Source organism: Empidonax traillii, unplaced genomic scaffold (assembly GCF_003031625.1).
Source record: "Empidonax traillii isolate 1590-97213 ecotype Southwest subspecies unplaced genomic scaffold, ASM303162v1 scaffold468:size725061, whole genome shotgun sequence".
Taxonomy (NCBI): domain Eukaryota; kingdom Metazoa; phylum Chordata; class Aves; order Passeriformes; family Tyrannidae; genus Empidonax; species Empidonax traillii.
This window is the reverse complement of record NW_020955661.1, coordinates 670,483-697,854: the sequence shown is the minus strand read 5'-3', so window position 1 is coordinate 697,854 and position 27,372 is coordinate 670,483. Positions and strand designations below refer to the sequence as shown.

Here is a 27,372-nt window from a genome sequence, read left to right as displayed (position 1 = left end):
ACGATTAAATATATGGGAATTGTCTTTATTATTTGTATTGTGTTAGTATTTAGAAGACTGGGACCCTGTTTGCTCTGCAGACAGGGAATGACAGTCCTTGCCAGGAGGAACGCTGTCTCTAGTGTCCTGAATGGACTGGGTAGACTGGGAGTTGAGCTCTGTGCCAATGGCACCACCCAAATTGCTAGTGCAGCTCCGCACCCTGACACTTGGAAATATTTAAAGTATTGAATCCTACATCTTTTTGCTCACGTGCGAGTCACATCTGTTTTAGTATGGGGGGAAAAAAATCAGTGTATTATCATGACCTCTAAAACTGTGATTTATATAGAGACTTAAAATACATACATGTATTTTTGGCACCAGGGTTGTCAAAGCACAGGAGTTGGCCACTCCTTTTAGATGCTCTAGCTTTATTGTTGGAGGGCTACAGTAAGGCAATCTTATTAGGTAAATATAACAATGTTAGGAGCCACCATCTGCTGAAGTGCTGCTGCAGGGAGCAGTGGGAGCTGCCTGCCGTGCCACTGCTACCCTGCTACTTCCTGCTGGCATCTGCCATGTCCTAGGAGAAACATGAGTGGTTGGTATGGATGGAGAAAGGGCTTTTCCTTATGTCTTTCTCTCTTTTGATCAGCTGGGGTATGAGCTGTTGAACCCTTCCAGCTGGTGAGGACCAATTCCCATCGGAGTGTAGTGGAGCTGTTGGGGTGGTGGTAAGGTCCCTGGCAAGTTTCCCAAAAACTGGGTCACCATGTTGCTGAGCTGTGGAGACCCAGATATACGGGGATGCTCTGGTCTGTGAGGACACCCCATGATGCCACCAGGTCCCTGCGTGCCACAATATCATCCTTGCTCCCACCCGACTCTGTCCTGGTGGCAGCAGGGACCCCACACCTCCCGGGGCACTGAAAGCATTTTTGTAATCGCTGGCAGGAAGGATTGCACTTGGTCAGCAAAATATGTGAAGAACTTTGCTTGTTTAAAGTGCCTTTGGGGTTTGGGTCTTAAACATCCTGGTTGGGGTTTGGGTTGGAGGTTTTCATCCTGGAAAAGACAGGCGGGAGGAAGGGAGCCTCACTGATGCCCCAAGTCTGCTTGCACCTTCTGACAAGGTTATAAATTTGCTTCATTAGAGGAGGATCACCAGAAATAAATTGCTCCACACCCTTTAGGGGCATTACTGGGTTGTAATTTCATTTGTCTTTCTGGGGGAAAATGCCTAGGAACCCCTTAAATGAAATTACAACATTCTACCCTGAGCCAGAGCTTGATATTTTTGCTCCCCAAAATGTACACACTCCCATGTCCCCAGATGAAGCTCATCCAGGAGCTTGAATCATGCAGCCATAGAATGATTTGGGTTGGAGGGAACCTTAAAGTTCATCTCATTCCAACTCCCTGTCATGAACAGAGACACCTTCCACTAGACCAGGTTGCTCCAAGCCCTGTCCAACCTGGCCTTGAAAACCTCCAGGGATGGGGGAGCAACAGCTTCTGTGGGCAGCCTGTTCCCATCAAAGGTGGAGGATTAGCTGGGGTTCACTGCACATGGCAGTCCTCTGCCACCCCTGCCCCACAGCTCCTTGGGAGATGCTGAGCTGGGAGAGGAGCATGCTGGACATCAGGCCCCCTATGAAACAGCACAGCTCAAGCCAAGTGCCACAGTGCTCTTAGTACAGATCCATGGGCAGAAGTGAGTGGGCAGTGACCTTTAACATGACATTAGGCATTTATTAAACCTGTTAGAAATAGTGTCGTATTGTGTTATTTATTTTATTTAAAAAGAGAGGGGAGGAAAAAAAAAAAGAGAGGTGAGCCATGAGTAAGTGACCCGTGCCATGAGCTGATCAACCCATTAGAGTGCAGCTCCATCACTTCCCATGTGAACTCTTGGAGTGAAGACCTGGCTCTGGGACAGTTCCAGTATCCACCTGTGCCCTTCCCATGGCTCCTTGCTGGATCCTGCTGCAGGGAAAAGCAAGTAGCATCCAATTCTACCTCCATGCTGGGCCCGTCAAATACTTACTGTTTAGGTGGCCTAATTTTCCCCCCCGCATGCTCAAAGGTTTATTCATTTGGAGCGTGGCAGAGCATGAGATCAGCTCCACATCTCACCAGTCTTCCCCGAGCCACCTGCCAGCTTTCCCCATGCCACCCTTCTGAGGATTATGTGGTCTCTTGAAAACCTCTTTGTTTCCTACATTTGCAGTTGTAATTTATGTATGATGTCACTGCTTGTTGAAAAACAAGGTATTTGTCTCAATGGGAATTAACACCTGCAGAAATCCAGCCCTATTGCTGCCTGTGCGAGGCTGTCCATTATAAAAGCCATCTCTGGTGCTGCTGCAGTGATGCAGAAGTTTCCACTACTTTAGCATCCAGCAAGAGCGATGCTTTGCTCCCCTCTGCACCTCATCTCATCTGATGCTCTCTGAACATCAGCTGCTCAGGTTGGGGCTTCATTCCCCAATAAACTTTTTCCCCCCTAATTTTTTTCTCTCCCCCCTATCAGCATAGGATCCCTGAATATATTTTTTTGCCTTTTGGTTAATTTTTAAATTTTTTTTTCTGTAAGTAAGATGCATATTTCAACACTCTCTGACCTTTGGGCGCAGTGTGGATCCGACGTGGTGATGCTGTTGGACAGAGCGGAGAGTGCGTGTCCCGCAGGGCCAAGTGTGCCTGTGGCCAAGGCTGGTAGCGCACTCCTGGAAGGGACTATTTGTAACTACTGGGCTGGTGCTGGGTTGCCATCAATGCACTAGAGCACACAGGCATCCTGTATTACTTTAAACTTGAAAATTCAAAATAATGTGGAGTTGTCTCTGCTGTGGGGAGCTGCTGCTGAGGATACTTCAGGGTATGGCTTTCCCACATTATGGGGGATCTCATCTGTGCCTGGACCAGCAGGTGGGCTTTGCTCTGGCGCTGTCCCAATGAGGCACGGAAGCTGATGCCTGTTGGTACTTGGAGCTCGCCCTTTGGAGATGCAAGACCAGAAGAGCAGAAAGGGAAATGTCTTCTGTCGGGGCTCCAGGTGAGGAGAGCAGCGGGAGGGTGACTCTTATCCTGGTGCTGGCTGATGATAGTCAGCTGCCCCATGTCTCTGCAGCTCTATATGCCCCAAACCAAAATGGCAGCATCTGGTGCACACTAGCATTGCCTTTGTGGGACATACGACATGGTTCTCTTCTTCCTCTTCCCCACAACACCTTGTGCTTGGATCAGGTTCAGGGAGTGCCAAGCTGAGTCTGCACCTCCACTGCGTGCTTCCTGCCTGAAAGCCATCACAATGCCTATGGAAAACCTTGCAAAAAACACGGTTCCTCTGTGTGCTGTGGGGGTGCCAAGTGGTCCTCTGTCCTCCCCACCTCATTAACCTGCTTTTCCCAGTGATGCTATGACGGGCATTTAAGCCCAGAACATTCCTTCCCAGTATTGATTTTGCTTTCTGCTCAAGACTCTGTATTGCCCTTGGTATTTGGAGAGCAGCTTGAAGGATGCTGTGGAGAGCCAGACTGCCACCTCGGGGTGCTTTGTGTCCTCAGCAGTGAGGTGATGGGCATGGGGTCTGGGAGAGGCATTCATGGGGATGGATCCTTGGAGGTGCTGATATCTGGGGGGTTGTGGGTTTGGGCTGTGAGAAGCACTTCTTGAAAATGCTGGAGAGGTGTGAGATCGCACTCGGCTCCTGGGGAAAGCCTCTTGTAGGATAGCTGGGATGGTTTCTCCGCCCAGTCCCAAATCACTGGCCTTGGGCAGAGGTTAAGGTGTTTCCATCCATCTGGGGGAAAAACAACATTTTGCTTTGAATCAGATTTTGAGGCTCCATCTGGATCAACAGATTCGCAGAGTATGAGGCACAGTGGCAGAGCGGCCGAAATAAACCCTATTTAAATATTTACCTGCCCACTATAAAGTAGTTCTGTGTTTACCTGCTCTGGCTGCCTGTGGAGCAAAGAGCCTTGCTGAGCACTTGCTGGTTCCCCAGGCATGACACCCTTGATGCACCCCTTGCCTAATTACTTCCCACCCATTTAAGAGAAACTGATTGAAAAATGAATTCACAATCCCAGGCTCTGTGGGTCTTCATGTAAATACTGAGATTGCTGTGGAGCTGGGATGGATGCGGGTGAGTGTGCTGCTTCCTGTCCTCCTGGCTGAAACGAGAGGTAATTAGGGGCCTTTGGTGTTGGGGTGATTTGATGTTTGAAAATTCTCATTTTTTATTGATTTCTACAAGTTTTGTGACATAAGAGGCTGTGTAGGTATTGACAGGGCTTGGGGTATGGATCTGTGCTCAGCAATGTCCTGAGCTGGGGTGATGGAGAGGCTGAGCTGATTCCCAGCAGTGCAGCCTCTTGTTGCCCAATTTCATGGATGACCACATTGGAGGGTTCCCATTTTTCAATCCAACAACCCCATGTGCAAAAAATTAGCTGCAAGCCCCAAAAGTAAGCCATGTCATCTGCCTTCCATGTGACAAGGTGCTCTCCCTTTTTTCAGCCCCAAAAATCTCTTTTTTTGAAGGGTGAGACCCCACCCCTGGTATCACCTCTCCTGCAAGTGTCACCAGCACAGAGCTAAGTCAGCATCAAGCCACTTCTCACATCCAAAGCATGATGCACATGTATTTATTTTCTCTTATTTATGGGACACCTGAGCCAGGCTCTCGCTTTCCCTAATGGCAAGGAACCAGGGTGCCTTATGGCTGCTTTGGCATCCCAGTCCTCCCTTGGGCACACCAAGAGGTGGTTGGCACCGGGCCTTGGGTTCTTATTTCCCTGCCATTGCACCTAAAGCAGGCTCCGAATTTGGGATGCCACTTCTTCCAATGCCTTGTTGGGTGCCAGAGTTGCCGATTAAGGGAAATGCGCCACAAGGCAGGTTTGCTTTGCAGGATTAAAAGCAAATAAATATTTATGTGCTATGCAAAGCAGCTCTAATAAGATATGCGTGTCATTGGGAATTTGAAGCAGTTTTGCCTTGGTCCCGAGATGAAGGGGTGTGCATGTCAGTGCGGTATGGGGGTTTAAAGGGATGTTTCTTCTGCTGCACAAAAATAAAAACAGAGAGAAAAACAAGGGGGTTTTTTGCTTCTTGGGCTGCTCTGGTCTTGGCTTTCACTGTCTTCTGCATCCTTGTGTCTTTAGCTGCAGGGATGGAGAAGAGCCAGGGAGAGAGGGCAGTGCAGGCAGCATTTCGGATGCAAATATAATGCTGGCCCCGCTCCTAATATTCACTGTGTTTACATGTAAATGCAAACAACTGTTGACTTAGTTTCAATAGATAATGTGTTTCATAACACAATGGGAATGAGAATTAAGCTGGAATTTAGCAGGGGGGAACATGTGTTCCTGCAAGACCTCAGGCTCTGCTGGCCCCATGTTCCGTATTATGGTGATAGCAGTGGGGGATTGGCATCATTGGAGGCCCACTCTTGCTGGTGTTGGGGGCCACTCTGCCAATCATTTCCCTGTCTAATCCTCCCTGAAACATGAGTGGGATGAGGGCAAGGCTGGGTGGCTGCAGGTTCTCGGAGCTGAGCTGACCCATTGGCGAAGCTGGGGAGAGGGCTGGTGTCTCTCCCAGGGTTATAGGGACCAGGGCTGATCTGGGCCTGTTTCCCCCTGGGAAAGAAGGGGCTCATGTGCACTGGGGTGGGTAAAGGTGTCAGGGAAGGGAAATGCTGTCCCAAGCCACCATGTTGGAGCCTGAGTGCCAATAAGTCCCAGGAGGTGTCAGCAGCCAGGTCACCTTGTCCTGAGGTGACTCCGAGGAGAAGCATGTGGGAGAGGGCCTGGCTATGTTTTCAAGCCAGATCCTGGCCAGCCCGGAGCCATCCTTACAGGGGTCCCTGGAGCCAGCCCCAGCAGCCACCCAGGCGGCCTTTGAGTCATGGCTGCAACTGCCACGATCAGAGCCGCTCCCACTGCCTTTGCCCTAGGCTGCCATGCTCCCCACCCCACTGCAGCCCACATGCCTCTGGAAGCGAGCCACAGCAAACCCCTCAAAATGCTGTGCTGCCCTTCCCAGGTGAAGGCACTGACATGTGTGGGCAGCTCCTTACAGCCTCTAGGGGAAGAGGCATCACTGGGGAAGTGGCAGGTTGGGACCAGCAGGTGTGTGATCACTGTCCCTGGGCGTGGGTCTGTTCCATCTGTCTGTCTGCCTGCCCTTGTCCCTGGCTGGCTGCCACCCATGCACCAAGCAAGGCTTATGGTGCTTGAGGCTCAGTGTCAAGAAACAGATGAATTCACCTCTGTGAATGTGGTGGGGGTGTGGTGCACCCAAGCTGTATTAGACACTGGAGAATCTCCCCACAGGAGTTATGGGGATGGTCACATTGGTGGGGATGCCTTGGCTGGAGGTGGCATGGCTCTACCGGCCTCTGGGTGCCCCTGAGCCATGAAGCTGCTGCTCCCGGGTTGCAGGAGCAGCACAGCAGGACTTGGCGTTGCAACCCCAGTCAGGATGCCAGGTAGGCAGCCCAGGGAATTTAAAGTTGCCCATGGCCATCCCCAGTGGCTTGTGATGTGTTGCCTCACCATGGAAGGTGATGTCATTGCTCAGGGTGAGCGGGTGCTGTAGCACCCACAGGTGTTTGTGTCAGGCAGTGCTGGTGATCCCAAGCCTTGATAGTACCACAGTAATGGTGGGGTTTGCATGAGCAACTGCAGGTTTTGAGTGTCACAGCCAGAGGCTGCCTGAGGAGGAAATGGGAATCCCAGCTGACTGCCCCTCCCTGGTGGCACTGCCTCCCTTGATGGGTCACACCAGGCAGGTGCATGCTCAGCTTCACCCAAGACTCCTGCGTTGCTAATGTGAATCACCTGCCCGTGTGGGATGCCCAGTTCTGGGCAAACATCGAGGGTGTGGGTGACAAGGAGCAGCCAGCACTGCCTCTCTACACACATGCTCCCACTGTGGGGTCAGGGTGACGCAGGACCTGCTCTCACCTTTGTGACTCATCCCATAAAATAAAATAAGGAAAAAGGGAGAAGGCTTCTGTCTCTGAGCCTCCTTACCTCTGCTTAAAACGGCATTCTATTCTTTTATTGGGTTCATTTATGTAGCAGAGAGCCAGGCCTGGGATTAGCAAACAGCTTGTCCTGTAACATGGGGAATACTCAGTACTGAGACACCAGTAACAAGAGAGAAATATGAAGATAAAATTAAACATAATGAGATAGGTGTCGGCTCTCTATCAGGGATCACCTTATGCAGAGTTAATTGCCTGTGCAGAGCAGAAAGTGGGTGACTAGTAGTAGGGACCACGGAATGGGTATGGTGAGGGGGGTATGAGGCCACCCTAGCCCCATGTGAGAACTTGGGAGCTGCTGGTGCCATGAGCAGAGGCTTTGCAAAAGGAAAAAGCATTGAGGTTGAGTGTTGAGGATAAAGATGAGGTGCCCAGCAGCATGTGAGGTACTGGGGTGGACCATCCTCTGCTGAGCTCTTGTGAACTCATTGCCCCCAGCCCAGGCTCTCTGTCTTTGTATACTTGCAGCTTGGGTACTTTTTTGCTAGATAAGTCAGATGATGATGATCATGATGATGATTGTTTGGAGCAGTGTCCTGTTAGATGGACAAAGCGGACATGCCGATCGAGGTGACAGCTGCTGAACACTGGAGAAAGCAAACCTCATACCAGGATGAGGGTCCAGGGCTGCAACACCTGGGACTTAGTGCATATGTGATTTTTCCTTAATTTAGTGGAGAGGGGAAAAAAAGGAAAAAAAAAAAAGCAAAAAAGCATGTGTCTGTGTAATATAAAATTCAAGTTGGGCTCTTGAAAACAACAGGCTTTTTATATTGGCTCTTGGGGTAGGAGGAGTGCAGGCTAGAATAAAGATTTACAGTGTTTGGGAGATTAAAGGCCCTTGGTACATTGCTCAAATACCACGAGATTAGTTTCCAAGGAGACGGATACCAGTTGCCATAGGCACTGGGGGGGTGGTGGACAGGAATTAGGATTGCGATTTTTTTATCCCGATCACGCAACCAGTAGCTGAATGCTGTTAAAACTGGGCTTTAAATAACCCCAGCATTAGTATATGCACCGCTGAACTGGGGGCTGGGAACTGGGGCCTGCCTGCCTTCCCCCAACCCCAGCACCCAGCTGTGGGTGCAGGGTGGGATGCAGGTGTTGATGGAGGTGTACAAGGGAGTACAGGGCTGGGGGCCCAGGTTGCTGCAACCCCAAGACCTTCCTTGCAGGTTGTCCTGTGGCTTCTGGGTTCATTTCATCTCACTCTCTAAGCAAGGGACTGATGGCATCTTCTTGCAATAATCAGCAGTCGTGGCAGTGCAGGAGCCAGGGATCATCATGGAATCATAGAATGGTTTAGTTTGAGAAGGATCTTAACGATCATCTAGTTCTAACCCTCCCTGGCATGGGCAGAGACACCTTCCACTAGGCCAGTGGGATGTACCAAGGGGCAGAATTAGCAGCCTGCTAATTTTGGCTTCCCCTGGCCACTTGCTTCTGGGAAGTGCAACCTGAGCCCTAGTGTGTGAGGTGCTGGATCCGTGCCCTTGCTCCCGCATCTGCTCCTGCCTCTTCTAGGAACTGCCAAGCAGTGCATTTTGTCCAGGCTGTACGGCAAGGGGTGCTGAGCTCCGCAATGCGGGCTGAGTTTTGGGGCTGGGCATCCCCCTGAGAGGCTCAGCCCTAGGAGCCTTGCAGGCACCCAGGTCCCTGTGGCTGGGTAGCTCTGCTCACCCACCAGCCACCATGAAGCTCATCTTGGTCTCACTGACCCCAGCCACTCATGAGGGGCAGGATCCAGCTTTCCATGTGTGGTGCTTGCAGCATCCATCCTTGCTATGGTGAGAATGATCTGATTAACACTTACTTTTTTTCTCTTCCTTTTTTTTTTCTTTTACATTTCTTTAATAACTGAAGAGGCAGTTGCTGGAAGTGATAGCTTCTGTGCCTGCCTGCTGTGAGACTGTGGCATGGAATCTTGTCTGGAACTGAAAGCCATGCTGCTGGAGCTCCACAGGCAGAGTGGTCCCCCAGCAGCTGCTGTGCCATGGAAGTGTTTATCCTGGGGGAGATGACATACAGCTTCTGGAGGGCACTTGATCCTCTTCTGTCTCTCTTTGCATTAGACAGAAGCCTACTATAATTTTACCATATTATATTAAGGTGTGCGCTTAGGCTGGGTTTAAGGGAATCAAGGTGGCAGCAGAATGCAATGCTCTAGTTGGGCAGGCAAAGTGAAATTCCTGTGGCAGACACTTTCTCCCACAGGAGCCCCTAGTTTGCTCTCTGTGTCTTTTAGAAGTGGGAATAAACCATGGCAGATTATCCAGGAACGCGGAGTTCAGGCAGTGATGCTGTTGAATGTTGTAGTGCTGGTGTGTACATGAGGAGGTTTTGCAGCAGATGCCTTGAATCTTTTGGGTAAAATAAAACAGGGAAGGAGGTGTTTGGTGATGGGAGCTTGTTCTGCCTTATACCGCCTATTTGGAAGAAGCAGGGAGGGGAGATAAAGGGTTTGGGAAGGCTGGTAGAGGCAGTGAGGTAAGACCTATTGGCACAGTGGAGATGTGGGCACAAGCAGTTGGGAGCCCCAGATTGCACCAGAGGCTGTTTGCCCCCCAGCTCTGCTGCTTTCAGGGTTTGGAAAAAGGTATCAGCTTGAAAAATAGCAAAATTAAGGGGAATTTGTGGATCCGGGAAGAGACATAGAAGTAGCTATGGGGCAGCAGTTGGACAAGATTTGGGGCTGGGGGTATGCTGACACTCCCATTTGGAGGATGCAGATGTGTCCTCAGCAAATGGCTCTCACACTGGGTGCATCATCAGCGCAGCACCTGGTGTCTCCTAAAACCCAGATCTCCCTGAGTGTCCCAGGAGAGATGTGCTGCAGCACTACACACACACAGAGCACAGATTAGGAACTGGGGGGATTTTGGGGGTGTTTAGACACTTGAGGGTATTTCTGGGCATTTTGTGAGTACCCTGGACTGCAGTTAATCTGCTGTACCACTGGCATCATGCTGATGGTGCAGCTCTGCAGCTCACCAACCACTTGCTAACCGTGCACCATTAGGGAACGAGGCATCATTAGGGACAAAGTAAACCACCTTGGCATGGGTGTGAGTTACCTGGCTCAAGATGGAGAGGATCCAGCTACAGAGGCTGAAGACTAGTGCTGAATTAGGTGTAAGGGATTCAGGTTTAGTCAGGCAGCAAAGGTGGGTTAAAGCAAGTTGCTCATGCAGAGCAGAAATCTCCACCACTGTGGCAAAAAACCCAAGGCCAGCTATTTGGCAAATGCAGGGTTGTGCTATGGTGCTCCTGCATGCAAGACAGCTTTGATCGCATCTGCTGGCTCTGCTGATACTGGTGTTTGCTTAAGCAATCAGAAAAAAACACAAGTGGAAATTCAAGCCTGGTCCCTTCCCTGGCTTTTGACCTGCTGTGGCTGATGTGGTTTCCAGGGTTTTTTGCTCAAGCGGCTCCAGCTTGCCAGGCACCTTGCTGCTCACAAGTGCCTCCAAAAAAAGACACCTCAAAAATCCTTGGGATGGAGTGGGATAGGGAAATGCCTTCTGAGTCGCTGCCTCTTCCTCACTAGTGAGATAACCCTTAGTGTGGGTCCTGTTTCAAAGCGATGTCCCAGAATGAGGCACAGGGATTGGCCCCTTGCTTGGAGAGGGGACACTGTCCCAGCACTGGCATAGGACATTATTTGTCCCTCTGGCTCCAATCAGGATGACTCCTGGTTTACTTTAAAGCATGTTTAATGATAGCCAGGGTTATTTGCTTAAATGTGTTCCAAAGCTGGTCTGTTTTAAAAATCTCTTCAGATATGCTCTCCTGAAGAAAAAGGAAATTACAAATAAAATCACTGGCATCTCATTCTTAGATTCATGAGCTGCAGGTGTCCTCCCAGCAGATGGGCTGGAGGTGCTTGTCCTGTTCCCTTGGTTCAAGGGGGAATGGAGATGGCTGTATGTGGTACTTGACATCACGCAGTTCATCAAACATTTCAGGTGACCAAAAACCCAAATACCACCTTCAAAAGTTTCCCACCCACAGCTGTGCTTTCCCCTGCTCTAATATACCCCTAGGCTGCCCCTCCCCTACCCAGGGTAGAGGGCCTGTAATCCATCTCAAGACATACCTCATCTATCTATCTATCTATCTATCTATCTATCTATCTATCTATCTATCTATCTATCTATCTATCTCTATCTATCTATCTATCTATCTATCTATCTATCTATCTATCTATCTATCTATCTATCTATCAAATATATATTCCATAGAGATTGAGATATATATATGCATTAGCAGATAATTTCCAGCCATTCTTGTATGGAGATGTGGACAGGACCAGTGTGATGATCATATTTTCCCCCTTCTTTTTTTCTTCTTTTTTAACCCCCAATGTGCTGAATGGTCAAAACTCTCATTAACTTTAATTCCTGTTCAGCTTCCTGAACTGGGAGCCAGTCCATACCACTGGAGGTTTTTTTAACATTCTAGGTTGGCAGGTGCAGGGGGATTTCCACGGTGATGCTGCAATCTCCATAGGGCAAGCGGGCAGCAGTGGCAGTGTCTCTTTGGGATTCTCTGTGCTGCCTCTCAGCTTTTCACTTCTCCCTTCCTGGGTGCTGGGTCTGAGCCAGTGCTCTCCAGTTTGTCGCCCTTGGGTACAGTCGGTAGTATAAGGGCTGAGATGGAAGATGCAGCTGTGGCAGCCACCAACTGGGTTGGGGCACCAGCCTGAGGATGCTTTGCTCTGACATGGCTTTGAGGTCCAGTGTCCTTTCCAAGTCCTCAGTACAGGAGATGCTTCACATGGTTAAATGGACAGAGTTATATTTTTAAGATACAGTATACCTGCAGGAAAAAACAAATCAATTAATTTAAACACAATATGTGTCATCCCTGGAAGTGTTCTAGGTAAGGCTGGACAACCTGGTCTATCAGAAGGTGTCTCTGCCCATAGCAGGGGTTTGGAATGAGATGGGCTTTAAGGTCCCTTCCAAACCAAACCATTCCATGATTCTTTGATTCAGTATTGATAGTAAAAAAACCCAGTATTGGTAGAAGTCAGTAGAACAAGAAGCAGGTGCAGGATGTCCTCAGTCCCTCCTGAGCATTTGGCTGTTCCCGTCTCCCACTCTGCACTGGGTTTGGTCCTGGGTAATACCCAAAAAAGGTATCATTGCTTTACCTTTTTCTTGCTGGCAAATGTGGCCCAGAGGAGTGAAAGGCGTGGGGAGAGCCAGCAAGAAGTTCAATCCAGTTTTGCGAGTCCTGGACAAGCACCCAATTTCCTTTGAGGAATGAGATTTTGGAGGTTTACACTAAATAAGGCTTTCACTCACAGCAAGGTGAGGGCTGTGGGGAGGATGGCAGTGGAGATTCCGCTTCAAGGACCATGGCAGTGTGGAAACACCATCTCGGGTTAAATAAGATGCTGCTGCTTCTGGTTGTGGCACGGGGCTGGAAATCACTGTAAGACTTGAAAAGATGAGGAGGAAGAAGAGGGATGAAAACTCTCTTATACTGAAGTCAACACCAGGAGCACCCTGTAAGTTCAGTCTTTGCAAGGGCCTGGGTATAGTGTGCAAGTTGCTGGATCGCATAAACCCCCTCTGTTTCTCCTAATGGGGCCTATTTATAATTTGAGGGGTATAATAACAGTTTTCTGCCTGGAAATTTCCCTGGCAAGGTTGTCATTGGCTCACTGGTAGGAGGTTTTTTACTGTTTTGTTTGCTCCATAGTGTTTGGAAATGGTGATGTGGGGCTGGAGGATGTTTATTTTGGGGAGATGCTGCCCTCCGGCAGTAGTTGGGGGACTGGTGAGGGGACAGGCCTGCTGTGAGTGCAGGGTTGGGGGAACCCCCAGCCCTTCCCACAGGGGTTTATAAGCCTGCCCACATTGCCTGGTTTTTCCTTTGCTGCAGCTCAGGTGATTCATGAGTGGAACTCCCCTGAGGCCAAATTTCTAATCTTTCCCAGGATTATCAAGGGAGGTGTCATAGTACCCAAGCATCCTGTGATGACATCCTGTGCTGGCTCTTGCACAGCATCCTGTCCCCCCAAAGATTCCTTTGGGGAGGAGAAATAATTAGTAAAATTTAATAACATTAAAAAAAAAACCAACTGAAAAATGTAAAAACAATCTTCAAATGTTTGCTTTGGCCTTGTGACAGTGGTGTGATGGTCCCCATGCCCCTGGGAATGGGACTCGGTGTGCAGAGATGGCATCGGGCTGGGGCCAGAACACAACCCCTTGCAGAGAGGAATTTCAGCCCCTTGGTGGTGTCCCAGGGATGGATTTCAGTAGGACAGATGTGTGGAGCCTTGGGAAGCAGGGCAGGACCTGTCTGCACCTGTCCTACCCACCTTTCTCCATGTTGCCAGCCTGAACTGCTGTAAGAATGGTTTACCCTAGTTTTCATAAAGATTACTTTCCCTTTGATTAGGCAAACAACGTCAAGCCCTTAATTTGATTTAAATAAGCCTAGCACTTGCTGTGGAGTTTTTTCCCCTCCTTTTTATTCTCCTTTTTTCTAAATCCACTGTCACTGCTCTTTGTGACCACAAATGATTAAAAGCTTTATAGGATATTGTCGTTCCCCCTCAATCCCCCCCATCCCTTAAAGTTCTGCTGTGTTACTTGGGTCATATTTTTATTATGGTTTTTTTCCTTGTAGAATAGTTCTCCCTTCTCCTTATTAAACAATCAGCCAGGTGAAAGGGATTATTTTTGTCCTGGTCTCCTGCAGGAGAGGGAGGGGATGCAGGGACCCTGCCCCATTTCCCATTGATGCTATCCCTGTCTTTCCCATTGGTTCCCCCTCTGGAGCCAGATCCATCTTGTGACTTTGCTTTTTGCAGCAGAGGGAGGAGCATCTCTTCCCTGGAAGTGCTGCTTCCCGTGGGAGGCTGTGGCCAAGCAGGTTGGTGCAGCTGGAGCTCTCCAAGGGGCCACAACCAGCCCCACTGGAGCAGGGATTGGCTCCCCAAAGTGCTGCTAGAAGGCAGCAGAACATCCATGTCATAGCAGTCATATTTAATAGTAATTAGGGCCCTCAGAAACACGTATGGGCATCAAAGTAAGGCTGTTTTCCAAAGGAGTGCTTGGGGGGTTTAAGAAGGGAGTGATGCTCCCTGGACCAAGGCGATGGCTGGTCCCCCAACTCAGCTTGGCACCAGGCATTGGCACAACCAACACTGCGCTGTTTCCTGCCAATTGCAACAAGGCACCACTTAACACAGCATCCACAGAATCTCAAGTTCCCTGCTCCTTCAGGGCAGTGCTCAGGAAGCTGCTTGGGAGCTTGCAGATGAAATGGTTCCCTCTCTGTCCATGCACAGACTGCAGAGCTTGAGCAAGGTGGAGTGCCTGGTGTTGCTGCAGCCTCTCATGATGGTTAAGCTGGAGATGCCTGGCAGAGCCCTGTCGCCAGCATGTGGACACCTGTGGTCTGTGCCCAGCTGTAGGACCATGTGTTTGGTTTCCTGCTTTATTTTCCAAGCTGGTGCCTAGTTAGGACAGATTTTTTTTTTCCCCCAGGATCATTCTGTGGGAGAAGAGTTGTCTGTCAGCTTTGTTAGGAAGTGTCACATGGATGGAAGAGGATTTTCCTGTGTGGCTGTCAGCTTGGATGCAGCTTTGGCTCTGCTATTCACAGATGCCAGCAGAGCCCCAGCACTGCTTGGCTGCTTTCATTGGCCGGCAATGTGGAGGAACAACCTGGAGGGCTTATCCAGAGGAATTTCTGAAGTTTAGTCATTATTTTTTATTGGGATTTGTCTGCCCTCGCATTAGCTTACTGCAGACCCTCATAACGGTTTGCTCAGAGAAACTGTGGCTACCCCATCCATGGAAGTGTTCAAGGCCAGGTTGGACAGGGCTTGAAGCGACCTGGGATAGTGGAAGGTGTTCCTGCCTATAGCAAGCGGTTGGAACAAAAGGATCTTTAACTCCCTTCCAACCTAAAACATTCTGTGGTGTGTGTGCTCAGACACCTATGGAGATGCCAGCACAAGGGGACTTGTTATTTTGGGCCAAAATCTACCATTTCCCCGGTTGCACAGCCCTGCTTTGTGTTCAAATTCTTTCTGCTTGGACACAGGTGCAAACTGGGGCAGGAAAGTGAACTGGGGGTATTTCTGTTGCCTTTAACCCCTGTTTCCTGCAGGGCCAGGCAGCTGTGATTATTGACTGAGTGGCAAATTGAATTATGCAAGGGCAACTTCATTAATACTCCCTGGCTCCTGCCCATCCAGCCTTGTTAGGGGTTCTCCAGCCTCTTTTATCCACTTGCGAGCACAGTGGAAAAAACACTTAGGATTTAGTGGCTTCTGAGCTAATTTGTCATCCTTTATTCGCAGGATTAAAGCTGGACAGTGCAATGTTGCCCTCTGGATGGAGAGGCAATAGCTGGGAGGGATGTGTTGGTTGCTGTCTTGGGTGTGGGTGTCCCTGTGTTGGAATGGGGTGATTTATGTAAGGAGAGACCTTGCCTTGGTTTCCCCTGCAGCACTGGCATTGCTGTGGGTCGCAGCGAGAGCCAGTACTGTGTGCACTGGAGCACAGAAACCTGGTGCTGTTGCTGCATGTGTACCTAGGTCCCAGCATTTATCCCCTTTTTTCCCTGTTTTTCCATGGAGCTTCTGGGGCTGAGCCTCTTCTCAGACATGCAGTCCCTGTGCATCACTTGGTCTTGTTGCCACTGACACCCAGAACTGCAGGGTGGGATGATTTGATGAGGGAACTCATTGCCATGAGCTGCATCTCTCCCTTGGGGCGAAAGCAGAGGACTCTGTGGTTTTGGCCTGTTTCAGGAACACTTTTGGGTGCCAGGTTCTCCTCTTGCCCAGGCTGTTGGGAGGGAGACACAAGGATGGCTGGCACGGTCTCCTCATGGGGACACAGCCATCACCCCTAGCTCAAGCTGCTGTCAGAGCTTGGACAAAGGAGTGCTCCATGTCTGCTTCAGCACTGTGTCCTCTGGATTGCAGGGCCTCAGTCTGCACATCCAGGGTGTGCCACCATGCAGCTGGTCCAACTCGCCCTGCACTGTGGTGGCATCTCCCTGAGGGTGAGCCCCAAGGGTGGAGATGACCTAGCTGCTCCTGGAACACGTAGCATTGGCTCCAGAGTTTGATTACAGCTCAACAGCGTCCTCAATTATCTGCCTTAGCAGAGGACACATGGGGATTGTGGGGTTCAGGCTGCCCCAGCCCCTGTCCATGCCTCAGTTTCCCCTGTGTATCCGTGCCAGCTTTGCTCCCATGGCACACCATGGTAATGGGTGGTGCTCAGCGCCAGCTCTCCATTAGCAACAGTCATGCATAGCTCTTTTTTTTTCTATTTTCAGGTGAATATGGCCCTGGCAGGGAAGCCTTTAGACGCGGCTCTCGCCACCTCCAGAGCTGACCAATGGAATATGGTTTTTCCCCAGAAAGAAGAAATCATCACCAGCTTAGTCTCTGCCTTAGACTCCATGGTAAGAGGCCAGTGGCATCCCTGTTCGTGTTCCCCCCTCCCTCTTTTGGCCTCCATTTAACAAGGCTGGCTGGGCACAGGGCTGGCACAGGAGAGCTGGTGAGCTCATCTTGTTCCCCTCTCCTACTGAAAAGCACAGGGAGCTGCTGGAGCTGGAAAATAAAATCCCTCTCCTGCCCTGACAGCCACAAGGATCATAAAGTCAGCCCAAGTTAATCTCAGATGTGTACTGTTTTTCCATTAATATTTATGCTGATATCAACTGAACGTAGGGTGGTTGTCTTTTATTTTTTCTTGCTGTTTTACCAATGTTACTGTGAGCTTTTACACAACATCAGAACAATGGCTTTTTATCTTCCAGAAGAAAGAAAATATCTTTCATATCTTTTGACGTAGAATTCCCTGTGGAAACCTTGCCTAAGTCAGCTGTGCTTACATAAACAAGATAACTGTCTGTATTAAGTCTCATGGACCAGAGCTAATCTTATTTTTAACTGTGAATGTGATCAAGAAGGGAAAGCAGATGTGTAGTAACAAATGTGTAATGCAATGAGATATGCTAAATAGTCCTCCTGTTTTAAAGTCAAGTCATATGTAATGCATTTATCTAGGATGCGTTTTCTTCTCTCTGCAGGTAGAGTTTTTTTTTCATTAATACCAGTTTCCTTCTGTTTTACGTCACTGCCCCACTAAGGAGCAGGTTCCCTGGAGCTGACGCCCCAAGAAGCTTTGATGATTTATATACATGCCATCCCGTACAACATACTGTGTTATTGTAGTTTGGCTTCTTAATGAATATACATTGTTCCGCAGTCTTCATTAAGTACTTACACCAGGGCTAGGGAGCCAGGCTGCTCCTGAAATTCAGCCTTTATCCCAGTGCTTCACCAGTGCTAGGCTCTGTGCCCACTGAAGCCTAGCTGCCTGCATGCCTGGTAAATAAACCTCAGGGCCACATGCACGTCACCAAGTGGGCTTGGCGTTTGGATTTGGTCTGACTCCAGATCTCACATACCTTAGTTGTGTTTATTTTTTGAATGATGGGCTTTTTGGGCAAAATACTTGTGTTTGCTACTGCATTTTGAAAGGAGGTTTCTTAAAAATATCTGTTTGGGGGGATTTGATTCAGTGCGTCCTTGAAGAAGGTGATCAGGAGGTAAAATGACATGGTATAGAGGCTGGTTTAGGCCCACACAAGCGAAGCTCACTGTACACACATTCTGTGAGCTGAAGGTAGCTCAAGGGAGTTTAGTCCATGCTTTCCTGCTCCCACCCAAGCTGCCAGGATCCTCCAACACCTCCATCTAACCATGGCTGCTGCTGGGAAAATCTCCCCTTTTTCACCCTTTTAAAACATGACCTGGGAAAAGCGTCTTCCTAGCACCAGTGCTGTAGCTATGGGAATATGGCTCAGACTGCCAGCACTGAGTAACTAATATAATATAAAAAATACTAATAAAAAGACATATACATGTGTATTATGTAGAGCTGGAAGTGCATATTACATAAAATGGATTAATAGAGGAAGTCTTTTCCATCTCTTTCTTGTTTTGCATAACTGTACAAGAAGAATCGTTCAACTAATCCAGACTTTGACCATATTAGTGTTCTGCAGCTGAAATAAGATTCTCATATTCCTTATTCCATTAGAGCTGGTGGAAAATTGTTGTTGTTTATGGAATGGGTTTATTGTTGTTTTTTTTTTTACAGAAATGTTTTCTTTTAAAGAAATGTTATAAAATATTTACTTTTAGAATAGAAAAAAATGAAGTAAAATGGTGGAAAAATAGTTCTTGTTTTCCAGCAAAGCCTAGCTCAGCTGGATATTTTTGGGAGCGGTTAAGTCACCAAAATTTTTAGGGTATGTTATAAACCCATAAAATTCTGACCCGAATCGGAACATTGCTTTTGATGGGGGAATTTTTTGATGGGAACTAAAAAATCCCACTGGGAAATGGCAAGGGTTGGGAAGCAGGGATGCTCTCCTGTCCTGTGCTGCAGTAACCTGGTGCCTCCCGCAGTGCTCAGCGCTCTCCAAGCTGAACGCAGAGGTGGCCTGCATCGCTGTCCATGAGGAGAGTGCCTTCATGGTGGGCACTGAAAAGGGACGGGTCTTCCTCAGCACCCGCAAGGAGCTGCAGGCCGACTTCCAGAAGTTTTGCAGTGAGTATCCCCCTCCGGGGATCTTTTCCCATGCCAAGGTGGGTGCTCCAGTTCTTCAAGCTGGGACTCCCACCACGCATGGAGTGGTTGTGGTTTGGGGGGACCTCAGTGTTGTCTGTCTGTCCATGGGGCTTAGTGGTGATTGAAGTGATGGCAGGTGGGAACTGTGGTCGGAGCCTCTCCCCTTCCCGGGAGGGCACTATATGCCCTGGCTCATCTCCCAAAAAGCATCCCTGAAGCGGCACAGGGCTGGATGGTTGCTCTGTTCCCCTGGCGCTGTTAGCATCCAGCAGTGCTGCAGGATTGCTGGAGTGTTTTTTGAGGACTTTGCAGAATTAGTTTGTCCAGGTGATCCCCCAGGATCCCCCAAGAGGCTTTCTTGGTCCTGGGCTTTTTTCCTGGTTTTGGAAAAACAGGGATGGATTTGGTAGCTGAAAATGTTGATTGTGGAATTGCTTATATTTTTGAGGGGATGAACAGGGTGACAGGATGCCTCGAGCAGGAGCTGTGTCTCCTCAGTCTTAGCTCAAATTCACCAAGTATCTGAGGGATACGTGTGGCTTGCAGGTCCCAGCTCTGTGCCTCTTCCAGCTCCCTAAAAACAGCCTGGGAGCAGAGGGGAAGGTGGGAGCTGTGCTGTGAATGGGGACCTGTATTTCTTGCACGGCATCATTGCTGGCATGCCAGCTGCTGCTCCATGCAAGAGCTGGGACAGAATCTGGTTTTGGTGGTGCTGGGGACTCCAGACTCAGATACGTTCCTATACGCTGCCCACGGTGGGATGTCACTGGAGAGAAACAAGCCAGCTGTGCATGCACACATGGTGGTTGACAGAAACCATATAGGTGCTTAATCCACTGGAGAGATTGTGCAGGAAGGGTTTACTCTGGTGACAACACCAGTACTGTGAAGCTGTCCTAGTCACTGTCTGTTCAGCTTGTTCTTGGCATGGCTCTACAGGAGCAGCTGCCAGCCACGGCTCTGCTCTGCCCCTCGTCCTGCTGCCCTAGACATTCCACTTGCACCAGGAGAGATGCCATTAGTTATCCTCCATTGCATTCTGCAGGAGGCATTTGCAGGATGTTTCCCACGTTCATGGGCAACTCTGCCTCCCCTCCCCACCATGCACAAGCTGTGAATGGCGGTGGGGTGGCCAATGGGAAGGAGTTCCTTCAGGCTGAGAGAACTGGGGTTGTTCAGCCTGGAGAAGAAGAGTCTGGGGAGCCCTCAGAGCCCCTTCCAGTACCTAAAAGGGACTTACAAAAAAGAGGGCGAGTGACTTTTTTCATAGGCAGGCAGTGATAGAACAAGGGGCAATGGTTTTAAACTAGAAGAGGAGAGATTTGGATTAGGTGTTAGGAAGAAATTCTTGCCTGTGAGGGTTGTGTGACACTGGCACAGGTTACTCTGAGAAGCTGTGGCGGCCCCATCTGTGGAAGGCCAGGTTGGATGGGGCTTGATCTAGTGTAAGGTGTCCCTGTCCATGGCAGGGGGTTGGAACAAGATGGTCCTTAAAGTCCCTTCCAACCCAAACTGTTCTCTGATTCTGTGATATATCCTGGTCTGTGATTTACTGCTGTGCTGAGACAAGGCACCTGGCACTAGATCCTGATTCCCATCTCTTTGGTTTCATTTATATCTTTGTCAAAAAGAAATAGTAATGTCTGGTTGAAAGCACAAAATCTTGATGATGGTGTTTGGGTGAAGGGCCTGATGCTGGAGACAGGGTGAAACATGATAACTCTGTCTTGAATTATAAATGGTCCAGGCTCAACTCAGCTCCATAAAGCTCTTACAACTGGCACGCAGTGGAAAGCATCCCTGTAAGTGCCTCTGATTTATGGTCTTGCTGCCCTCTTAGAAAGATCTGAATTAATCTAAAGCAGATATCACTGGGAGAGGTAAGAAGCCTCTTATCTCTTGGGTGCACAGACCTCACTTGAACACCTTCCTTCATCTGAACCTCTGCCTCAGCCTTTCCTGGTGCACAGGGGGGACTTGACAGTGATTAGGATTAATGTCAGCAGAATAGTATTAATGCCCAGCTGGTGGGAGAAGCAGTAGTTGGAGGGTGCAGATGTATATGCATTTCATCACCATGGTAAAACACCCCGAAAAAGTTTTCCAGGGCCTGTTTTGCTGTGCCATGGATGGCATGCAGAACTTGCCAGGGTGGCATAGTGGCTGTCCACTTTCTTATGTCTAGTTCTGTGGGTATATCCCATGTGGCTCTTGACCCCTCCCTTTTCAGCACTGTCGTAGCCACAGGCCTTTTCCACAGGAAGGATTCATGAGCTCCTTCTTGAGCACCCAGGTGGCATGCAGGGCCAATCATCGGCAGAAGGCTGTTGAGGATGATGAAGGAATTAGTCCTTCTCCACCGAAAATCCCTTGTGAATTACTGTGGATAGAACAGCAATAATGCACTTGTGGTGTTTAATTTTCTGTGCATTTAGAGATGCGAGGAAGTCACTGCCAAACATATGTTTTATTTGAGGTTTAGTGGGGGAAATTATCAGGAAATAGCTGGTATTACTGAGCCACATGATGCTGAAGGGTAAAAAAACCTCCAAGAAAGGCAGATTTTCTTTTCCTGCAAGATTGAAGGCTAAGCAGATTGAAACCAGAGAAAAGAAGTGTGCTGCCCAATTAATCCCAACAGTTTCAGTGCGACTGAAGGGAAAAGCTAGGGAAAGGAGGAGGGGCAGGCACAGGATGACCGACCCCACTACTGGCACACTGCCCATGCCGGCACTTTCTCCTGCACGTCGGGGGCTGCTGGAAGGGACATGATCTCATCTGAGTCAAAGGTCTGGGGTGAGTGGGAGACCCAGGGGACTCACCTGCCTAGCCAGAGTTATCACCCATGAACCCCTTCTCACTGCAGTGACTCCCATTTTCTCCTCTCCCCCTGCAGGAATCCAGCAGAGGAAGGAGCAGGACGCAGAGACACAGAAGAAGGCAAAGGAGTGTGGGCAAAGGCTGCTCAGGATCTCCCCGGACCAGGGATCAGACGTGTACCTCCTCAGGAAGATGGTAGAGGAAGTGTTTGATGTGCTTTATAGTAAGAATCTTCATGCTTCCCTTTGGGGATATGGATTGCCCACAGGGCTCTCTGAGCTGCCCAGTGCCACCGCCACGTGTGGCTTTCAGTGCCAGCCCGGCTCCCCAGCAAGGGGAAGTGCCTGCAGGTGCCTGCAGGTGCCTGGCAGGGGTGGTGTGGTGGGATGTGCTCCTGCATAGGGTTAGCGTTGCTCTGAGATGGGGTTTGGCCACTGCTTCACTTTCCAGTCCCCCAAACTGGGCCAAAAAATCCCCATCCTGGGGGGAGCATCCTTTATCGCCTCTGACCGGGGGAAGCCTCTGCCATGCCCTGGGATGGGACTTCCAAGCGTACCTCTATCCCTGACACCGCATCTGTTGCACCTTTTTCATAGTACTGTGTTGGGACTCTACAGACTCACTTCCCCCCTTTCCCTGGCAAACCTATTTAGAAGGAAGAAAGATGATTTTCTAGCAGGCAGCCCTGCAGCCTGAGCTTCAAGAGACAAGCTAGTGCTCTTCCATCCCCGGCCCCAGACCTTCTGTAGTTAAAATGTAGATGACCATATGACTGTTGATATGGAACAGTGGGTTGCAGAGCTCCCTCCAGGCCCAATCTGTGGTGGCTTGAGTAGCAGCAGTGCCGCCTTCTCACTTAGGAGGATCCACTGGAGCACCCATGGAGGGGCTGAAGGCAGCAGCCATGCTACCAGCTCATCCTCTGACAGTATCGCTGGGGTTGAGAAAGGAAAAGCAAGATTGGGTTGGGAAAACAGGGTGACAAAGGTCAATATTCTCCCGTGAGATGTTTCAGGGGAGTTCAGGCCATGTGGCTGGATCAGCTGCAGAACTGGGTATTTGGCTTTCCTGGGTGCAGCCGCCCATCAGCATCTGGGATTCAGAGCCTGGTAGAGCCCTGCCAGGGCTGCACAGGCCTCCCTGATCCCAAGGTGTTGCCCAGGGGTTGCTCAGGTTTGTGTGTGGGGTTTGGGCATTGCCATATAACAGAAGGGGGCTAATGGGAGCTACCACCAACCACCTTGGGCTCACATGAAGGAGTTACTGTTGCTGACTGTCGCACCTGCCACAGGCTTCATTGACTGAAAAGGGAGATGGTATCCCTTCCCCCACCCTAGGACAGACTGAAGTTTTCTGAAACCATTCAAAGGACATGGAGGCAATATTCCTGCCCATTAAGGAGGCAATCAGATCCCCTTGCTGCCTTCCAAAGGCTGGGCCCGAGTGTGAGGGAAGGAATGATGCAGAAGAGACAAGGGAATAGGATGCAGAGGATGTTTTTGTGCTGGTGGATCCCCTCTCTAAGCTGTAGGTCTGCTGCTGGGAGAGTTCCAAAATTTGCTGTCCCTTTGGGAATAGGAGAATTATTAAAATCTGACATACCATTAATGTATAATTGCATTAAAAAAGCTTGATCAGGATGCCTGGGTGTACAAACCAGGCAGGTAGCCCATCCATCAGGATGATTAGCAGTGCTCTTTACCGTGTTGAGGTCTGTGGAGGTGCATGGGAACAAGCTGGTCTCCAATTGAAGTTGGCCAGCATTGCCATAGCTGGAGGTGGCCAGGCATCCCTGAGCCAGTGGTTTTGGCTCTGGCACTGGGTGTAATGCTGCCTTTGCTGCTGCTTCAGTAGGATTAGCTCTTTCCATCCTTGAGCTGCTCTGTGACGAAACTGCCCAGCACTCCCAGCATTCCCACTGGAAAGAGCCTCTCTTGATTGAGTGGAGAACTAATACATGTCCAAGGCTGATTCTCTTTCCAACACTGAGAGGACTGTGAGACATTAACAGTTACCATTCTTACATGGGGTTTTTTGTCCTTTAAGCCACCTCCCATCAATAGGGATTGGAAACAAAAAAGTCTTAGAAAATTTCTGTAAAAAAGGTTCCCTCCAAAGCCAGGTAATCTCTGCACCAACAGGATGACTTATTACCATTGGCTTCTATAAACAGGCATTAATGATGATTACTGCCTCTCTTTAACTAAACCATAAGCCTCTGTGTGGTAGTGCTAGGCTTGTGAAGGTCACTTTGACAGTAACATGTTCCCCATTAAGATATGTTTGGGGAGTTCTTGGGCACTGGGTTGATAAGGAGCCACCGTAGGCATCAGGAGCTTTTCCTCATCACAAAGAGAGGTGATGGAGGGAGGTGGAGAACTGCTAGAGCCAGCACATTGGGACAGAGAAAGTAACAGCTTGCAGAAAGTGAACTCACAGTGTCGTTCAAAGGCTCATTTTGAAACTTCATTATTAATTAAATTAAATTAAGACATTATCCATCCCGCATATAAGTAACCTTGATGGCTTGTGCAAGTTGTACATTGTTAGTTATCATGCGTTCCTTCAAAAAACATGTTAAAGAAGCCACTTTTAATAAGGACTTGCTGATAGTGTCACAAGATTTACAGGGTTTCTGTAAGACCTTTAGGTGTGGGGGTTGGGTTTTTTGAAGAGGAAAGAGAAAAGAAAATATTTAAAAGAAAATCCACAATATAAAGTCCCGCAATAACTTAAATGTCCTAAACTCTTCTGTGCCTGTCCCTCAGCCTGGAGACAAAGGTGCAGACACTTTGCCATGCTGCCAGATGTTCTGCATCTGGATACTGCATTGCCAGACCAGTCTCATTCCTTCATGGCTCTTTCTTCTGCTTCATGCTTTCACCACCAGGTTTATTGCTTGCAGTGGCTTGGGTTGATTTCCAAAATAATTTTTCCACGGAGAGCAGCTCAAGAGTTTTGGCCTTTTCTTGGAACCGTTCAGAGGGGGCTGCTTTTCTGCCAGTGTCCTGCCTGGAGAGCACCGTAAACAGCTGTGGTTTGGGCACATGGGCTCTTTAGCTCATTTAGAAAATCCCTGTATAGTGGCAAGGCTTGCTGGTCATCTCTTGCTGCCAGGCAAGGGAAGACACTGTGCACCCAACTCCTTGGGAAGATTTTGGTGTCAGAGGTAAAATGGAGCCAGGCCCACGAGATGGGGACATGGGGGGATGCTGTGGCCATTGTCGAGGGGAGTGGGTGAGAGTTCTGGGCTGCTGGAGGTGATTGTGCGGTCAAACATATCAATATCCAAGCTGTCTGTGAATGGTGGGATGGAGGGAGATTATTGTTTTGGGGTTTTTTTTGTCTGTTAAAGTGCATCAAAGCTGCTTGACAGCAACAGTAATCAAACTACTTCTCACTCTTCCTGGAGGTAAAATAAGAAAACTGACTGAAAATAAGGTTCCCAGAATATCTCAGTAAACATGAGATAAAAATCATCATGAGGCCTTCAGCCTTCTTTGTTAGTTTTCAGCTCCCTCCCAGCTTGCTGGTGGCCATGTACCTCACTGGCACATTGCTGGGTGTTCCCAGGAGTCAGCTTGTGCCAAGTGACCCCAGCTGAGGATTTTACTGTGCAACCTGAATGATGAGACATTGGCTTTTTGGCTTTTATGAGCTTTTTATTAATTAGTGCTTTTAAAAAGGGCTTGGAGTGCCTTGCATGCTAAGTGCGGAGGTAAGAATGGGTCTTCTTCTCCTAATGGTTCTGTTGGTATTTCTTGCTCTTACATTTACTGCTCCAGCCTGGCTCAGCTGTGCTCGGGGGCGCGGAGTGTTTGTCAGTGTGTAACTCTGCCCCCTCGCCAGGTGAAGCCATGGGGAAGAGCAGTGTGGTACCTTTGCCGTACGAGAGGTTCCTGAAAGAGCCGGGCTCAATTGCAGTCGCTGGCTTGCCTGAAGGGATCAGCTTTAAGAAACCCATGGAGTACGATGTGAAATCCCTGATGGCCATCCTAGAACACAGCCACAGCATCCGCTTCAGGCTTAAAAGGTAATTTTGGGGATCTCCTAGGGGTGAGAGAGCAGCGAGTCCTTGGGGTAGTGGCTCTTACAGTGCTGACAGATGGTGAAGATTTTGTGTGGCTCAAACAAGAGAGTCCCTTCTATCTCCCAGCTTCTCCCCCAGACCCACAAACCTGGATCCAGCCATGCCAAACCCAGCCTTACATAGAGACTTTTTCATGTCGTGAGGCTCAAGATCATTTCAGGCTTGTTTCTTTTAAGTGCGTGTAAACACGCAGATTAACTGCATCATTTTACATGTCTCTGCCAAAATTTCCACTGCAGTAAGCTAAGTGCTTTTCTTGTCTCCAGAGGGGTTTCCGGGGTAAGTGCTGCGTCTTCCCAGGCTGAAATAGTTTTTAATGCCAGATAAAGGGGGAAGTGGGGGACTGCGACAGGACAAACTCCCCCTTTTAGCCACCTTTACAGAAGGAGTTTGGTGGGTTTGGGTGCATTTCCCTTGTGTTTGCCTGGCTGGCAGCACCTCAGATCCATTCAGAGAAATGCTGAGCACTATCAAATACTGCATCTGAAGGCTTGGTACTTGGGGAAAATCAGGCTGAGACAGCTAAAAGTAGGACATGTAGAATTTGAGCTGTCTGTGAGCTCATGGCTGCCTGTCTCACATGGAGCACTTGGATTTCCTTGGTCTGTAGCTCATCCCTGGGCTGACTGAGGTTCCCCTTGAATATGCTATGGGTGCTGGGGGCTGGCACAGACAATATAGCCAAGTAGTTGTGGTCACAAAACGTTTTGCCTCTTAAATGCATCAGGCATGGAGCTGAACAGCTTTGCCACAGCTAATACAAATGCTTTGGACCACCATAAGACCAACCAGATCCAGTGAAAGAAGACAAGAACGATCCAGGTGCCTGAAGGTGCTCTGGAGATTGGGTGATGGATGTAACTTCTAAATCATAGAATAGAACTAGAATAGATCCATAGAATGGCTTGGGTTGGAAGGGACCTTAAAGACCATCTTGTTCCAACCCCCTCAGGGACACCTTCCAGGTTGCTCCAAGCCTTGTCCAACATGACCTTGAACACTTCCAGGGATGGGGCGGCCACAGCTTCTCTGGGCAACCTGTGCCAGTGCTTCACCACCCTCACAAGGAAGATTTTCTTCCTACAGTCTGATCTAAACCTACTCTTTTGAGTTTGAAACCATTCCTTGTTGTCCTTTCACTCCCTGCTCTTGTTAAAAGTCCCTCTCCAGCTCTCCAGTACCTTTAGGTAGTGGAAGGCTGCAGTAAGTTCTCCCCAGGGCCTTCTCTTGCCCAAGCTGAATAATCTCAACTCTCTCAGCCTTTCCAAATAGGAGAGGTGCTCCAGCCCTCTAATTGTCTTCACAGCCCTCCTCTACAAGGAGCTTGGCAGCCAGTGATGCAACATGTTTCACCCTCCTGGGCATGGCTCTCCTTCCCCCTCCACATCCTTGCTTGTTGTGGCTTAGCAGTGCCTTGGGCCCAAAGGAACCTGTTTTCCCTCCTCTTCTCCCTTCCTTCCCCTCAGGCCAGCAGATGAGCCCAGCCGAGAGCCCAACCCCAGCGTTGAGTTAACTTGTTCCTCCCTCGCCTCCAAGGGCAGCCGAGACTCCGGTGCCAACGGTCCCATGGCCAAGCCTGCCACCCAGGACCCCCCTTCCGCCATTGCTGTCACCAACTTCCTATACAGCGTCTCGCTGCCCACTCCTGTCGCCGTTGACCTCAAGCAGGAGGTGTCCTCGGGGCTGCCTGGGCCAACCACGGCGGGCGAGGCTCTGCTGGCCCGGCCCGCAGGAGAGCTGAAGGTGCCTTCCTCACAGGAGTACAGCGACTGCTGTGGTAATAG

The 27,372-nt window shown here is 49.3% G+C and overlaps 1 protein-coding gene across 6 annotated transcripts in view; it reads left to right on the top strand.

Annotated features, from left to right (window-relative positions):
* Positions 1-27,372, top strand: part of GTF2IRD1 (GTF2I repeat domain containing 1) — a 70,800-nt gene that overhangs the window by 6,218 nt on the left and 37,210 nt on the right. For all 6 annotated transcript variants that reach the window (XR_003572563.1, XM_027895784.1, XM_027895782.1 and 3 more), the window contains exons 2-6: positions 16,367-16,495; positions 18,516-18,657; positions 21,575-21,721; positions 25,348-25,531; positions 27,055-27,365. Coding sequence is in view for 5 of the 6 variants with exons in the window: in XM_027895784.1 (XP_027751585.1) it covers positions 16,373-16,495; positions 18,516-18,657; positions 21,575-21,721; positions 25,348-25,531; positions 27,055-27,365 (907 nt within the window). In the remaining variant the exon portion in view is untranslated. The remainder of the gene's footprint in view (positions 1-16,366; positions 16,496-18,515; positions 18,658-21,574; positions 21,722-25,347; positions 25,532-27,054; positions 27,366-27,372) is intronic.